Raw genomic sequence first — 15,433 nt, forward strand, 5'->3', positions numbered from 1 at the left:
GGAACCCCCTGCCCCCACCAGGCTGCCAGGTAGCCTCCAGGGCCAGCTGATCTTCAGCTGGGAGGTTTGGGAGTTTGGGTGGGCGACCTGTGACCTGCGCAGGGAAGGCCCCTGAGCTGACGGTGCCTCCTCACTAATGCTGTGCCCTGGGACGAGCAGGACGGGACTTGGTTCAGATTCCCAGTTGCCTCAGCTGGGTGGTGTGGCTTTGGGCAAGTCCTTTAGCCTCCTGGGTCCACTTCCTCACCAGAAAAATGAGCAGTGTGATCATCCGTACCTCGCACTGTTCTAGGCTGGATAAAATGAAGCAACCGACCTGGCAAGTGCTATGCTACCTTGTTGGTTGAGAGACCACAGGCTATGGGCTCCGGAGCCAGAGGCCCTGGGTTCAAATTCCAGTTCTATTTCTGGGTCGGGCAGGATAATCAGTGCCTCCGTTTCCTGATCTGTGAGGTGAGCATAATTCTACTTCCTGTTTCTGAGGCACCCAGCAAAGGCCTCCGTGTGCTCACTGAGAAGAGTTCCCCGGCCAGAGCAAGTGCCGGGTGCCAGCCTGCCTCCAGGTGTTTGATGACCATCCAGAGCTACATGTTGGTTTTCTCTTCTCTGGGCAGTTCCGCCTGGTGGTGAAGACAGCCCTGAAGCTGCTGCTGGTCTTTGTGGAGTACTCGGAGTCCAATGCACCTCTCCTGATTCAGGCCGTCTCTGCTGTCGACACTAAAAGGGGTAAGTGGCCCCCATCCACCGTTGCATCAGGGCAAAAGTGTCTACTGCAGGCAGGCTTCCATTTTTAACATGTTCAAAACAGAACTGAGTGCAAACAATTGTGCAAACTCCCCACTGCAGGAAACGTATTTTTTAGAATAGTACATCTACAAAGATTAGGGATGGAACCTGCTGTAACAGTGCCAAAAGAACCACACCAAACAAACAAAACACCCATGGGCTTGTCCAGGACCGGTCAGACCCTGAGCTTATGTCGTTTTATTTTTAATTTTTTTTTTTTAACATTTATTCATTTGTGAGGGACATAGAGTGAGTGGGGGAGGGGCAGAGAGAGCGGGAGACACAGAATCTGAAGCAGACTCCAGGCTCTAAGCTGTCAGCACAGAGCCCGACATGGGATTCGAACCCACCAACCACAAGATCATGACCTGAGCTGAAGTCAGATGCTCAGCTGACTGAGCCACCCAGCTGCCCCAACCCTGAGCTTATTTTTATGCCCTGTCCCCACCCCCTCCACTGAACACATAGAACCAGCTCCTTCTCCCCTTTTCCCATCTTGTCCAGGTCACCCTGGTTCCTTTCTCCCCCTCCTCTCACAGCTGGTTTGTTGGCTCTGACCCTTAGCTGTTTCTTGAATCTTCTCCCCTCCTTCCCTCCATCTCATGCCCTTCCTACTGGGGGCCTTTACCATCTATCACTTGGCATCCCTCACCTCTGCTGTTGGAAAAGTCTTCTGAGACACAAATTTTGTCTTATTATTTCCCTGCCAGTGGCTTCCCCCTGCCTGTAGGATTAGGTCCAAACCCTGCAACTGACCCTTCACCACCCAGCCCCTGTCCACCTGTCACCCTCCTCCTCCCCCCTGGCCTGCATTGTCCCTTCCCTATCTCAGGTCCATCATGGGCACTCAGAGCCCCGTATGTCCCCTTCTCTGCTGTGTTGTTGCATTGATGTTTCCCACGACTGTGTGGTCTGAGGGTCTGTTTCCCTGGCCTGAGGGTCTTTGGCTCTCCTCTTGGTTTCCAGGCTCACAGCTGCCCCATAGCATGCGGGCCTTCCATACATACTTGATGACAAAAAGGCCTTTGGATTTGGTTTAGTGTATAACATGCTGTGGCTCCAATAATATTGTGAAGCCTGAAGCTAAAATGTTAGGGGCTTTTTGTTTTGTCCTTTTAAAAACTTTTGGGGGGTTGTTCTCTCAGTAGGACAGTATTTACCGCTATTATCATCCCCACTAAGACTCAAAATCAAAAACTTCATGTCATTTTTTTTTCTTTTTATGATTATAACAGTAATACTCTGTAGAAAATGTGGAAAATATAAAGGAGATGATAACAAATCACCTCTAATCTCAACAGACAGAAATAATTGTTAACATGTTGGTGTATTTCCCTAGAGTTTCGTTTATGTGTTTCTGTGCATACACTTTATCCACAAATCGGCCGAGATACAACTGACAAGAAGAAACAAGGGGCCTAAATTGCACTCTTTGATTCAAGCCATTTGTGTCTCTGGTTCTGCATTGCTCAGAGACTCACCTTCCAGGTGAAAGAAAGTAGCTCACTAGTTACTTTGGAAGTTGGAATATCAGTTAATAAAAGCCATCTAGGGCCATAAATTGAGCTCCCATGCCTTTCCCACAAATGCCCAGGCAGATGTTAGCACCAGGCATGGCGGATCACAGGTTGTGTGAGAGAGACAAACCCTCATGCATGGACAGGGGCCGTGAATCTGGAAGATGGATCCCAGACCAGGGCAGGCCTGTGTGTTTCTTTCTACAACAGCATGTTTCCATCGGGTGCCAGATTTTAAATCTCTTATGGCCAAGAGCAGATTATGGGACCAGCTAAGAATCCTTGATGAAGACAGTCAGTGGCTCAGAAACCAGGGTTTGTTTCCATTTAATGAGGTTTAGGGCCAAAGGTGGGTGTATGGGAAGATAGTGAGGTGGACCCTTTTATTGGTCCTTGGAGGGGTCATACTCCATCTGCCAATTATATCTGGGGATTGCTTTGGGGCAGTTAATAGACTCCTTGTTATCCTGTCCTAGATTTCAGGTAACCCATGTACCATTCTCATGGAGGCTGTATTCAAAGGATAAGTCTTCTCATGGTCTTGGGGGTCCTCCTTTGGCTTCATTTAGTTGAGATCTTAGAGTTTCCTTTCTCGGACTTCATTTTGCATGAAGGCTGTCGGGGGGCGGGGGGAGGGGGCAGTGGTTGGAGGAATGATCTTGAGATCACCCAGGGCTTGGTACCCACATTTAAGACCCCATCTACCAGTCCAGCCTGAGGCTCTCTGTTCTCTTCAGTGTCTTCCCCAAGACAAAATGATGGCCATCTTTTCCCAATTAAAAAAAAAAAAAAAAAAAAGGGCAGCTAATGGATTGTTTTCTCAACTTGATGGTCTGCCTATAAAATTTGTTAACTTCTTGGCAGCTACTGCCATCTGTCTGCTACTGAGCGCTAGCAGCTGGGGAAAAAAAAAGCGACACTAATGGAAAAACTCAGACATAGCATATCACGTGGTTCAATAGCATGTTTCTCTGTGGACATGTGTGGTCTTGGCCATGATTTTATAATGCATACATATAACATCATCCTATTTTACTGCTAGTAAAATTGTTCCTGAGCCCTGTGATGGAATGAAACCTATAAATATGTCAGGGCGCTCTGCAGAGAGAACCATGACTTCCAGGTGTGTTTCCACCTCATAGGATTCGAAGCAGCCTTCTCTTTCCCTCTCAGCTGGGTGAAGGGCTGGACGGAGATGCCAGAGGTGACTGAGCGCCAACCGAGCATGTCCGTTTGTGCACGGGTTTATAAATAAGCCATAAATTGTACTCCTCAGAGTGGCTTCGGAGCTATTCCTCTGTGGGGTAGGGTGGAGAAGGGGCGTGCTGAAGTGTAGGCTGGCATTTTGGTTTTTGTTCTTGGAAAGGAATTCTTTTGGATGATGAAAACTGTCAGATTTAAATAATCAGCAAAGAAAACCAGCACATAAGCTATGAGTCCTCAGCAGTTACTACCACCTACAGCAGATGAAGTCCAGAAAAAATTCCTCTGGCTGCTTTGTGAATATCATGCCTGATGCACGTAGGTTAACCAGTAGGGCTCATCCTGTGAGTGTGGGTGATTTGCCCTTTGGCCAGGAGTAGGCCGGATGCGGGGCAGGGAAAAGATCTGAGGGGTCATAGTCCATCACAGGGACTAATAAATATTGATGAGTTAAGGAATATTAAAAATGCCCCATTTGAGCCAGGCAATTGGCACGTTTGTCCGGGGGCGGAACGAAAGGTGGGCTGGTGCTACTGTCTGGGGCATGGCGCAGGAATGCCCGTCTGCTCAAACTGCTGGGTCCTCTCTTTTCTTGAATTGTCAGGTCACTTTCGCTTCCTAGTGGACAGGGTGTGGCAGGAAGAGAGAGTGAGTGTGTGCATGCAGGAGCCTGTCTTTGTCATTTTGCCATCATCAGAGACTCCCTTTCATCAAGATTGTCCCTCTGGGGTCGGCAGGAAACTGATGGAGAAAGCTCTGCCCCCGCCCGCCACCTCCCCAGGAAGGTGCCCTTCCCTCTAACTAGATGGGTTCCCCTCTCCGAGGGTGGGGCAAGTGACCAGACCGGGTAACTTAGTTTGAAATTTCACTTACAAGTCTTGAGTCCCCCTAATTTGGGTCAGCACTGCTCTTGAAGAAGCTCTATTTTCATTTGAATCTGGTGTAATGAGATATGGCATAACTCCTAAATGTGTGTATCACACGTGATTAACAGGGAAAAAAATCCAGCCATCGTTTCAAGCCATCCTGTCTCTGACGTCTGCCCCAGGATACACTGATCTGTGACGAACTCCCAAAGCATGGTAGAGAAAACTCCAGCTCATTTTTGTGGTTATTATACAGCAGAAGTATCTGTGTTACATGTGTTTGTCAGGCACGTAGAAAGATGTGGAACATGCTGCAAGGACCTTCTGACTGAGTGGTAGACCAACTCTATGAGGCATTGTGCTAAATCTCTTTTTTGGTCGGGGAGCAGCTACCCTAATGACCTAGGAGGAGAGTAAGGGGAAGAAAGTATTGAGTCATCCGTTGTGGGCTGGCTTCTTCTGGGTTGAGAGAGTAGCCCTATGGTTTGGCGGGAAAAGGGGACCTGCCTGGGAGTCCATGTAGAAGGCCTGTGCGTAAGCGTGAGTGTCACCACCACCCCCCACCACCATGGCGGGTACAGCTACTGACATTAAGTAACAGATACTGTGCTAAGTATTTTTCATATAAAATCCATTTATTCGATAAATATTTAAGTGCCAGTGATGTACTTGAAACATCGGAGGAAAAACGGGCTCTCGTGGAGCCTCTACTCACAGAGCCAGTGTCTGGGGGTGGAGCTGGAGAGAGAAGGCAATGATTAGGGAAATTGCTGTCTTCTAATATGCTTCGTTAGTGCTCAGGCAGAAGGACTAAGTGCTCTATCTCAGGAAATCTCCAAGGTTGATACGAATGCTCCTATTTAGATGCATTTCTTGAGACTCTGTTCATTCCGCTACTTTGGGGCTCAGTTTCTTTCTCTGTCCTGTGAAGGGATAAGATCATACAGTTGATGATTCGAATACAGGACAGCCCCCTACCCACACAAGCACACACACACTCTGTATGGTGCAAGCAGAGGTCGGTGGGGAGAGGGGTTGACCTGTACCATTTAGTTCCAGCAGGTGCGGCTCCTGGGGAAGCAGAAGCTGCTGGTGCTTCACATGGGCCACCTTGAGCCCTGCCAAGGCTGTTTTGTTACACCAAAATGTTTCCTCCCCTTTACCTTCTTTCTTTTACATCTTACCTATTTTCTGGTCCCCAAACAATCACAGGAGAGTTAACACTCATCTCAACAGTGTAGGAATATATGCAACTTTCCGGACTTGAAATCGTTAAAAGGTAATCAGATGTCACAGCTGAAGAGCCCATTTTCCATTAAGTTAAGCCAGTATTTGAATGTTTCATTATAAAGGACTAAAAGGTGTGCACATGGGTATGTCTTTATGGTCTGCCTACTCCCCTCTTCCCTCTAAGCCTGCCTCTGCTTCTTGGCCTTTCCTTCCCCAGGCCCTATTTGGCCTCTTTGACTCCAAGGTATGCAACCAGGAAGCTTGCTCTGGGCCCCCTAGTGCCATTGGAAATGCTTAGTTTCACTGCTGGTCTTCCTTTTAACCATAGGTGGACAACCCACTAGAACCTGTGTTTTATGCTGAGGTTGGGTGCCGAGTGTGAATAATACAAGTTGCACTTGTCCTAAACACAGCAGAAGCATTTGGAGTGCTTGAATAGTACCTGGACAGTGGGACCCAAGACCTACTGACCACATTGATTGATTGTTATGAGGGCAGAAACAGTTATTTTGCTGGGCAGGTGAGGACTTCAGAATAGTTGGATAGTAAAAATCAGCAAGGAGGTATTTTAGAAGTTAATGGGCAAAAGATCGTGGTCTTGTGTTTGGAATTGGGAAAGGTTAGGGAAGCTTCCCTAGTACTGACCAACTGGGCAATTTTGGCAAAAGAGGAAGCTTTCTGTTCCCAAGCTAGGAGAGCCAGCAGACCTCCATATTAAGCTATATCTGCATTTTTAACATCGTATAGTAGGTGCCTGTTCTTTTTTTAAAAATTCTCCTACCTCCTTCCTTCTCGTACTGTATGCATTTGCCCTCTGGTTGTTTTAAAACTGCTCCAGCTTAACCCAGTTCATGCCCTCTCAGAGATCCTCATTTACTCTTCAGACATTTTATTGAGCTCCTATTATGGGCCAGGCACTGTGCTGACAGCAAAGAGGTGAGATAGATAACGTTGCTGACCTTGGGGAGCTTTGTTTGCAAGGCCAGGAAATCAGCTCTGACGTTACCCATCCAAGAACTAGCATTTGGAAGCCATTGCCTTTCCATTATATCAGAATTTACTTTTATCAGCAAAAATAAGCAATCTCCCTTTGAGATTTGTTTAGAGAAAGCAGGAAAGGCTTCATGTTCCCTACCACCATGCCAAGGGTAAGGCAGTATTTCACTTCAAATGTTTATCTCGGACGTAGGAAATTGTGTCCCGTTTTGTGTTCACCTTGTGACGTTGGCCTTGGCTTATCAGTCCTGAATGTGATGGGTTTTCCTGCCCTCTCCTGGAGCCAGGGACTAACCACCCCTGAGCCTTCACCTGCAGAGCCCCAGTGAAGTGCCACTTCTTGCCTCGGGCTCTCCTTGACCATCTGCACCGCAAGAGACAACCCTTGCTGAGTGACAGGCTTAGCTAAATGGTTTTGCCTCTTAAATACTTTTAGTTTCTGTTGAGGTGTGTTCTTGAGTTTATGCCTAAGTGTTCCACTAGATTATAAAGCTCTTGAAGGCAGGCTCCAGTAGACCCTGTTCTTTGTACCCTGTTGATGCTTAAACAGTATTTGTGCCTTGACTGAACACAGGTCATATACTTCTGTTCTTAAAATGTTTGCCAGACGGACGTTTCACTGTTACTTTTTGGAGTCCACTGTTGGAGTCAATATAAGGTTCTCCCACGTCCCTTTCCCTTGCAGAAGGTCAGAGCATAACATGCTGAGGGACATTCCGAGAGGATTTATTGAGAGTTTCCATGCTCAGAGAGTGAAATTCATTGGCTTAAAAAGCAGCACGTGAATGGATTTTTTTCAAATTACATATTTAACATAAAGGGAGCTTTGAAGCAAATTGATAGCCATCCTGACATTAAAGAGTGTACATTTTCAAGTGGACGAGAACGATGTGGTCTGTTATTGCCAAATGAGAAGCATGTTCAAGTCCACCCCGAGGATAGTGTTACCCTTTGAAATTTGGTGAATGAAAGACATTGTCATCATTGGGTGATGAGTCTTTGGATGAACTATGGTATGAGTTGGATAAGGAACATTGACTCGCTGTTTCTGATGATTATTGCTTTGTTCCTAGGAGTCACACCCTGGTCAAATATCATGGAAATCCTGGAGGAAAAAGATGGGGTCGACACAGAGCTGCTGGTTTATGCCATGACTTTAGTGAACAAGGTTGGTTGATGATTGTTAAGGGTTGAATTATGTCCCCTTAAAAGATATGTTGAAGTCTTAATCCCTGTGAATACCTATGAATGTGACCTTATTTGGAAAGAGAGTCTTTGCAGATGCAATCAAGGTAAGATGAGGTCGTTAGGGTGGACCCTAATCCCATATGACTGATGTCCCTAGAAGAGGAAAAGAGAGGTATACACACAGAGGGGAGATGATGTATGCACATGCATATGAGGAAGACAGCCATGTGTAAACAGTCCGAGAGTGGAGAATACATCTCTTAGCTAAGGAATGCCAAGGATGATGCAAGGAAGGATCATCCTCTAGAGCCTTCAGAGAGAGCATGGCTCTGCTGACACTTTGATAACAGACTTCCAGTCTCAAACTGTGAGAGAACAAATTTCTGCTGTTTTAAGCTCCTAGTTTGTGGTATGTTGTTATAGTAGCCCCAGGGAACTAATACGATGTGAAAATCTAAAATCTGCCCCCTGAGCAAAGACCACCCCCATCATGGTGGCTGGAACCATGGCTACGGTGTTCTTCTTTGCGAGAGAAAACCCTTTCTGCCCACATACGATGTGCGTGCATGGTCTTTTCTAACAAAACCAGAGAGATGGCAGTGAGAATTTTCTGACCGCTTTTCCTATCAAGATGTCCCCTTGAAAACATTTTTCTGTAAGAGCATAAATGAGCAAGTGGTACCCTATGAAAATAGTGTACAATCCAGGAGAAATGAAGGCACTCTTGTTCCACTGTGTATTGAATTCTGACTGCTGGGAGTGGGTCTCATTCTCCTTTTATGAAAGTGACATCACCCTTATGCTCTCCTCCCTCCCAACCCATCCCTTCTGGTCACCCCCTGGCAGGGTAATATCAGTCTTCAGCATCCATCCCTAGAGGTGGTGCTGACCCCACGATGCCCTGAGCCAGCCCACCTTCGGGACTGGTGTCCCTTCCTTCTTATAACTGAGGTGGTGTGTGTGTTGGAGGGGTGTCTCCTGCAGATCGCTTTGCCCTAGACCCCAGGAATCTCACCAACCACCCCGTGGGCCTGCCTTCACTCCTCAAGCTGCTGGGTGCAGGCCTATAGTACCAGCTATAGTGATGGATGGTTCTTCAGAGAAGAAGACTGAGAATCTCTTCATGAAATATAACTAGAGAAACATTTCCCCTGATGCTGGGAACATATAGTAGAAAGCATTATGAGAAGTAATTTCTTCTAGTTATTAAAATGTCATGCAAACTCTGAAGATTAAAACAATGTGGTCCTGGCCCTTTCCTCGGCTGCCAGATGAAACAGACCTCACTTCACAGAGCAACTTACCCTAGGGTTGAAATCACTGGGGATGGGTTAGCTTCATTCATGACTGGGGAGGGGGTGTGCTAAATGGAAATGAACATACATGCTTTGACCAATACCGAAATGAATTCCAGACAGATTAAAGAGTTGAATGTAACACATGAAACAGTAGAAAAAGAAGGAGAGGGGAAGATTAATTTGTTTCTGGTAGATGAAGATTATTTTAATAATCAAACGTGTCAAAAATATTCCAAAGAGAAGGGCTTTTAAATATTTCACTGCATTAAGTTATAAAAGGTGTTATTTATAAAATGAAAACCACAAATAAAAGCTAAGGGCAAGCAGCACATTGGGAAATGGTTTGCAAAACACAGGGCAGAAAATTATACTATTACCAATTTATCAAGAACCCAGTTGAAAAATGAAGGACATTAAATCTATTAAGATGAAAATAAATATATAGTAAAACAGACATTTCCTCCCAGGTCATATTGGCAGGGATTGCTTTTTAATGAAATGTCATTTTGTTGACAAGGACCCAGGAAATTCTAGTATGGTCGTGGTGGGGAATGGGCATCCTTTTCTGTAGGATAATCCTAAGAATTTTGTTTATGTTTTCAAAGAATTGGCGAGTATACCTTACCATGCAATTTTAAAGCAATTTTCTGTTCATTTATTTTTAAGATCAGGGTCATCTATTTCCTGTCCTTTTCAGTCAGTGACATTGGTTTTGGAAAATGTGGACTTGAGCAAAAATGGAATTTTCATTCTTGGCTGGTGTTTCCATTGTAATGCTACCCATCCTCTTGGCGGAGGCCATGCTCCGGTGGTTCGATGGTCCTAACAGCGGGGGCGGGTGTGGCCATTCTGCTGCCGGGCGCTGGCGAGGACCCAGCGCCTGTCACATTCTTTTTGGCATCAGATGGCATTTAACGTCCAGGAATTCCTCGCTTACTCTTTCTCTTCTGGCAGTTCTGTCTCTTCTCGTGTTAGTTCTGGCTCAGGGGAGGTTGAGGAACGTCCTATGGACAATTGCTCCAAATGTCATCCTTTCCTCAAGGTCAATAAACCACTAGAATCCACACTGGGTTTGTTTTCTTTTGCTGAATTTTAGTCATGTTTATTGCCCCAGTGAGCAAAATCTTCTGAGATCCCAAACAAACAAAAAAAAAATAAATTGAAATGTTAATATGGGTCTGGAAAAAATTCAGGCTCTGAAATCTGGGAAATTACTATATTGCTTTTCTAAGTTTTCTTTTAAGCAAATAAAAGATGGACTAATAACGTGGAATTCAAAACATGAACATTTTTATGACAAAACAGGGGCACTAAAGTTTAGCCTGCGTATGGTTCTGAGACTGACGCTCTCTTTGTTAAACAGAGACGTTAGTGGGGGATTTCCAAGATCCAGGCTAATTCCCCCCCCACCAATCTTGTCCATACCCCTGACCCCATGTTATCAGAGTTGAAAGAGTATCGCAAAGTAACTCCTTCTCATCCTGCAAGCGGAAGTTCTATAATGCCCTCTCTCCATCCAGCTGAAGTCCCCGCAGTGGGAATCCCCCACTTTGAGGGGCTCAGATATTGCCCACCTTGTTAGAACAGGAAGAGGTAGATGAGGGACAAGAGGTGTTACTGTGGGGCTGGCTTGCAGCTTTCAGGGAAGGGCTGGGATTCATGCTGAGTATTTGCCTTTATTTTTACATTCCTTTTATTGTTAATTACTGTACCGTAAACTTTTAAAGAATTTAGCTGTGTGGGTTTTAACACTTGTATCGTGATGCATAACCTTCACAGTTAGAATGTAGAACATTTCCGGGGCGCCTGGGTGGCGCAGTCGGTTAAGCGTCCGATTTCAGCCAGGTCACGATCTCGCGGTCCGTGAGTTCGAGATCTCGCGGTCCGTGAGTTCGAGCCCCGCGTCAGGCTCTGGGCTGATGGCTCAGAGCCTGGAGCCTGTTTCCGATTCTGTGTCTCCCTCTCTCTCTGACCCTCCCCCGTTCATGCTCTGTCTCTCTGTCCCAAAAATAAATAAACGTTGAAAAAAAAAAATTAAAAAAAAGAATGTAGAACATTTCCATCTCCCCCCAAATCTCTCTCAGGTTATCCTTTTCTAGTGATATCTTGATTCCCTCTTCCAACCCCTGACAACCATTCACTATCCCTATAGTTTTGTCCTTTCCAAAACGTCAAATAGCCTCAAAGAGGATGTAACCCTTTGAGGCTGCCTTCTCTCAGATTTATCCGTTATCGGGTGTATTAATGGTTGCTCCTTTCTGCTGCTGTGTAGTATTCTATGATACAGACACACCACAACTTATTCTCCCACTGAAGGAGATTTGGGTTTTTACAGCTTTTGGATTTCACAAGTAACGTTGCGATGAAAATCTGTGTGCACAGGGTGCCTGGGTGGCTCAGTCGGTTAAGCATCCGACTTCAGCTCAGGTCATGATCTCGCAGTTCATGAGTTCGAGCCCCGTGTTGGGCTCTGTGCTGACAGCTCAGAGCCTGGAGCCTCTTTCAGATTCTGTGTCTCCCTCTCTCTCTTTCTCTCCCCTGCTCACTCGCTTGCATGCTCTCTCTCTCTCTCTCTCAAAAATAAACATTAAAAAAAATTTGTGTGCAGGCATTTGCCACACTGGTTTTATTCTGTAAGAAGGATTTGATGCGACCAGTGAGAACCCAGGAGAGAAAAATAAAATGCCCTTTAGGACAGAACTTTCTCCTCCTGAGAGATGCCTGTGAAGATTTATGTGTCACAAGCCCTGGCAAGACAGGGTCTGAAAGAAAACAGGAAGGGGAGTCAGGAGTGTCATCTGAAAGTCAAGGCATCAAGAGACATTTGCCTCACAGACTTTCTGAAATGGCTGCCACGTTTTCCAGGAGGAGGTAACTCAGAGGCGAGGTGTCCGGGTGGAATTGGGAGAGGACAGGCCAGGGAGGGGTGGGGCTGTGGAACAGTTTGTGGAGATATTAGAGAATCAGCTGAAAATAGGTGAATGTCCTCTTCCTCTGCAAGTAGAGAAAAGAAGCCATATTTGTTTGTGGCAAAAGGCCATCTACCCCTGCAGCCACACATGGAAGGGGTTGGTATGTGGGCTTGGCTCCAGCCCAAAATGTCACAGTGAAAGTGACAAATGACCTCTTAATACCCTCACTTCCGGACCTATTTTGAGCAAGTCTCCCTGAATCTGTTCAGTTCTATGGACCTAATTGTTTATTTAATAGTACTCCCCCCCCCCCCCCCCCAGCTGGCATCATGGTTGGACTTGCTAAGGCCACAGGAATTAGGTTCAGGAATTTAACTCCCTGGGCTAAGTTCTGTAAGAACTTCAGTTGACTTTCAGGGAAAAAAGGGAAGGGAACTGAGAGGTGAGGAGGCTTCTGTCTGCCTCATCGTGGCCCCCACACTGTTGAGTAGGAAGTTGTCAATCAAACACTAAATATCACCTCACCTGGGTTCCTCAAATTGAAATTCTGGCGGTCTGCAGTCAGGGCATCTCTGATCACCAGCCCTGTACTTGGCCTTGGGCCCCATTTCCACTTCCTCATCTTTTAACAAGTTCAAGGGTTTTCACTAAAACCAAAAGATGGATTGTTCTGATGATAGGATTCTTTGAACGGCTGCATAGTTTTTCAATTAGCCTCAGGAGCCAGGGACAGCTCAGGATTGTGGTTGCCTGCTAAGGCAGAGGGCCCACCTCACCTGGCACCTGCAGGCGCTGGCGGGTTCCTTCACACTTGGCTGCTCGCCTGGGAGCACCTGTTTGTTATGGAGTCTGACTGGTTCACAGCCTCCTGTTCTGGGTCCTTGCTGGGGCCCCTGGTTAATTAAGCTCTTGCATCCCGGTTATTTTTCCTTCATTTCTGATCTCAACAGCACTGAGTTGTGTCCTCTTTGGTCAGCATAGAAAGGAGCAAGCCATTATTTGTGTTACGAATGGAGACATTCTTTCCAATGTTAATAGCCCCCAAATAGAAGTGTTGGAGACGTTGGTCTTAAGACAGTGTTGGTCTTTTCTTTTCCAAGAGTTCAGAATAAGTTTGAAATCTATCTGTAGGGTTCTTGGAAATGCAAAGGCAGTGAAATAGGGAGTAAAAACCTGTGTTGGAGATTCCAGGCCAGAATAATTTGTGTAGAAGCATGAGTGTGTGAGGAGAGGCTAGGCTTTTGTCCCAGGTCGGCAGGAACTTCTTGTTCCCTCAGGCAAATCCCTTTCCTCCCCAGCTCTCATCTCCCTATTCCTAAGATAAGGACTTGCAGTAAATAACCTCAAGGTCCCTCCAGTTCTGAGCAGAAGCCTGCTCTGAGATCATCTTTCTTTTAAGAGACACAGAATTCAAAGAGAAGTCAGCTTCCCCCCACCTCGCCCTCGGTCGTGGGCTATCTTTTTGTCTCTTGGTTGCTGCTTTGAAATTTCTCATGTTTGCTTAAATTTCATAGACCAAGGGGAAGGTCTACCAAATTGAAAGAAAAAGGAATCATTAAATTGCTATAACTCCAGCTGTTGGTAGATTGACCGTAACAGGAGTTTCTAATCACTGAGCATGTTAGGTAACAAATTACCACAAATTTAGCAGCTTAAAACAACACAGACTTATCAGCTCACAATTTCCATGGGACCCGTTCCAGGCACCGCCTAGCTGGGTCCTCTGCTCGGAATCTCACAAAGCTGTAGTCAAGGTGTCGACCAGGACTGGAGTCTGGTCTGAGGTTCGGGATCCTCTTCCAAGCTTTTGTGGTTGTTGGCAGAGCTCATTTCCTTGCAGCTGGAGAACTCATGGTGGCTCGCTGCCTTCTTCGTGGCCAGCAGGATAATCTCTCTACTCGTCTCTCAGCTCCGGAAATGCCTAAACCTGCTTTTAAAAAGGCCCACCTGATTAGGTCGGGCCCACCCACCCAGGTTAATCTTCCCTTTCACTCAAAGTCAGCTGACTTGGGACCTGAATGATACCTGGAAAATCTGTTCACTTTTGCAATACAATGTAATTTAACTCTGGAAGTGTCCTGCTTACGCTCAAGGGAAGGGGATTAGACAGTACCTGTATACCAGGGAGTGGGCTCTTGGAGTGCATTCTGCTACCACCCTAAGAGTTTTTTTTCTCAAATGATCTTGTCATCTGTCTTGCTTTGTCCCATAGAGTTATAATCCTGGCTTACTGGCTCCCCTGCAAAAAAAAATGCTTTGAAAGCCTTGAGACAGCCCCCTAAGACGTGTTTGTGTCCTGTTCTTTCTTCATCCAGACGCTGTCAGGATTGCCAGACCAAGACAGCTTCTACGATGTGGTGGACTGCCTGGAGGAGCTGGGCATTGCGGCCGTGTCCCAGCGGCACTTGAACAAGAAAGGGACCGACCTGGACTTGGTAGAGCAATTGAACATGTATGAGGTAACAGCACACTCCTTTTGTATGGCATTGCCTAGCTTGGACACACACCAGAGGCTGAGATAAACATATTCTAGACCGGTGGTTAGGAGTGTGGTATAGCAGCGTCCACACCACCTGGGAGCTTCACAAAATGCAGGTTCTGGGGCCCCACCCCAGACCCCCCGAATCAGAGAGTCCAAGAGGAGGTCTGGCGATCCACGTTGTGGAGGCTTCCCGGTGTCTCCGGCCTTCCTCAAATGTGAGAACCCCTGATGGAGGAGACGCATGGTCACTGGCTTACAGTTAAAGATACTACCCAGCTTTTCCCTTTCTTCTGCAATCTCTCTTGCCTCGTTATGGGGTTTTATGCTCTATTTGCTATTTAATGCCACTGTAAGGACGTAAAAATTGAATTTTTTAAGTTTTAGCATAGATTTTACTGTTCTTTATTATTGTACAACGAATGCCAGTTTAAAATGCAAATATAAGAGCGTTTAACTTCCATGCAGAATCATACAATTTCCATTTTGTAGCTCCTTCCTACATGCCTATGCATTTTGTTTCTGCTGGAACAGTGTAAACACTATATAAGATGAACTGAGCTATTTTTATTTCACTTCTTGGTGTACGTTCCTTCTATCAGCACTCCATCTTCACATTACTGGTGAGTACAGCAGGGCTGAAAGGAAAAGGAACCGTGGGCCACCATATCTTTCCATTTTTTTCTATGTCATTTCAGTGTAAGTGGTTGGCTTGTACTGCAGAATAACCTGGGTGAGAAAGGATTTCGTAGGACCCTTGGGTTACCATCTGTCTGCATTCAAAGCCAGTTCTGGTTTGCACGGGGAACCTCCAAGGCTCTCAGTACCTCTGCTTAGTTACAAGGTAACACACTTACCTTGTACTCTGTTGGAGGCTCCCTGAATTCTCACATATTGTGCACCTACCATCACTCTAGGCTCATGGGTGCAGGGAATGGCAGACATACGTATTGCATCT

The 15,433-nt window shown here is 46.1% G+C and overlaps 1 protein-coding gene across 13 annotated transcripts in view; it reads left to right on the plus strand.

The window, feature by feature from the left end:
• The window catches only part of FHOD3 (formin homology 2 domain containing 3), a 471,894-nt gene that overhangs the window by 291,289 nt on the left and 165,172 nt on the right, over positions 1–15,433 (plus strand). For all 13 annotated transcript variants that reach the window (XM_086682773.1, XM_086682772.1, XM_086682774.1 and 10 more), the window contains 3 exons: positions 615–726; positions 7,672–7,766; positions 14,312–14,455. In XM_086682773.1, coding sequence (XP_086538899.1) covers positions 615–726; positions 7,672–7,766; positions 14,312–14,455 — 351 coding nt within the window. The remainder of the gene's footprint in view (positions 1–614; positions 727–7,671; positions 7,767–14,311; positions 14,456–15,433) is intronic.

This window comes from Puma concolor, chromosome D3 (genome assembly GCF_028749965.1).
Source record: "Puma concolor isolate L17-30 chromosome D3, mPumCon1.1.hap2, whole genome shotgun sequence".
In the NCBI taxonomy this organism is placed as follows: domain Eukaryota; kingdom Metazoa; phylum Chordata; class Mammalia; order Carnivora; family Felidae; genus Puma; species Puma concolor.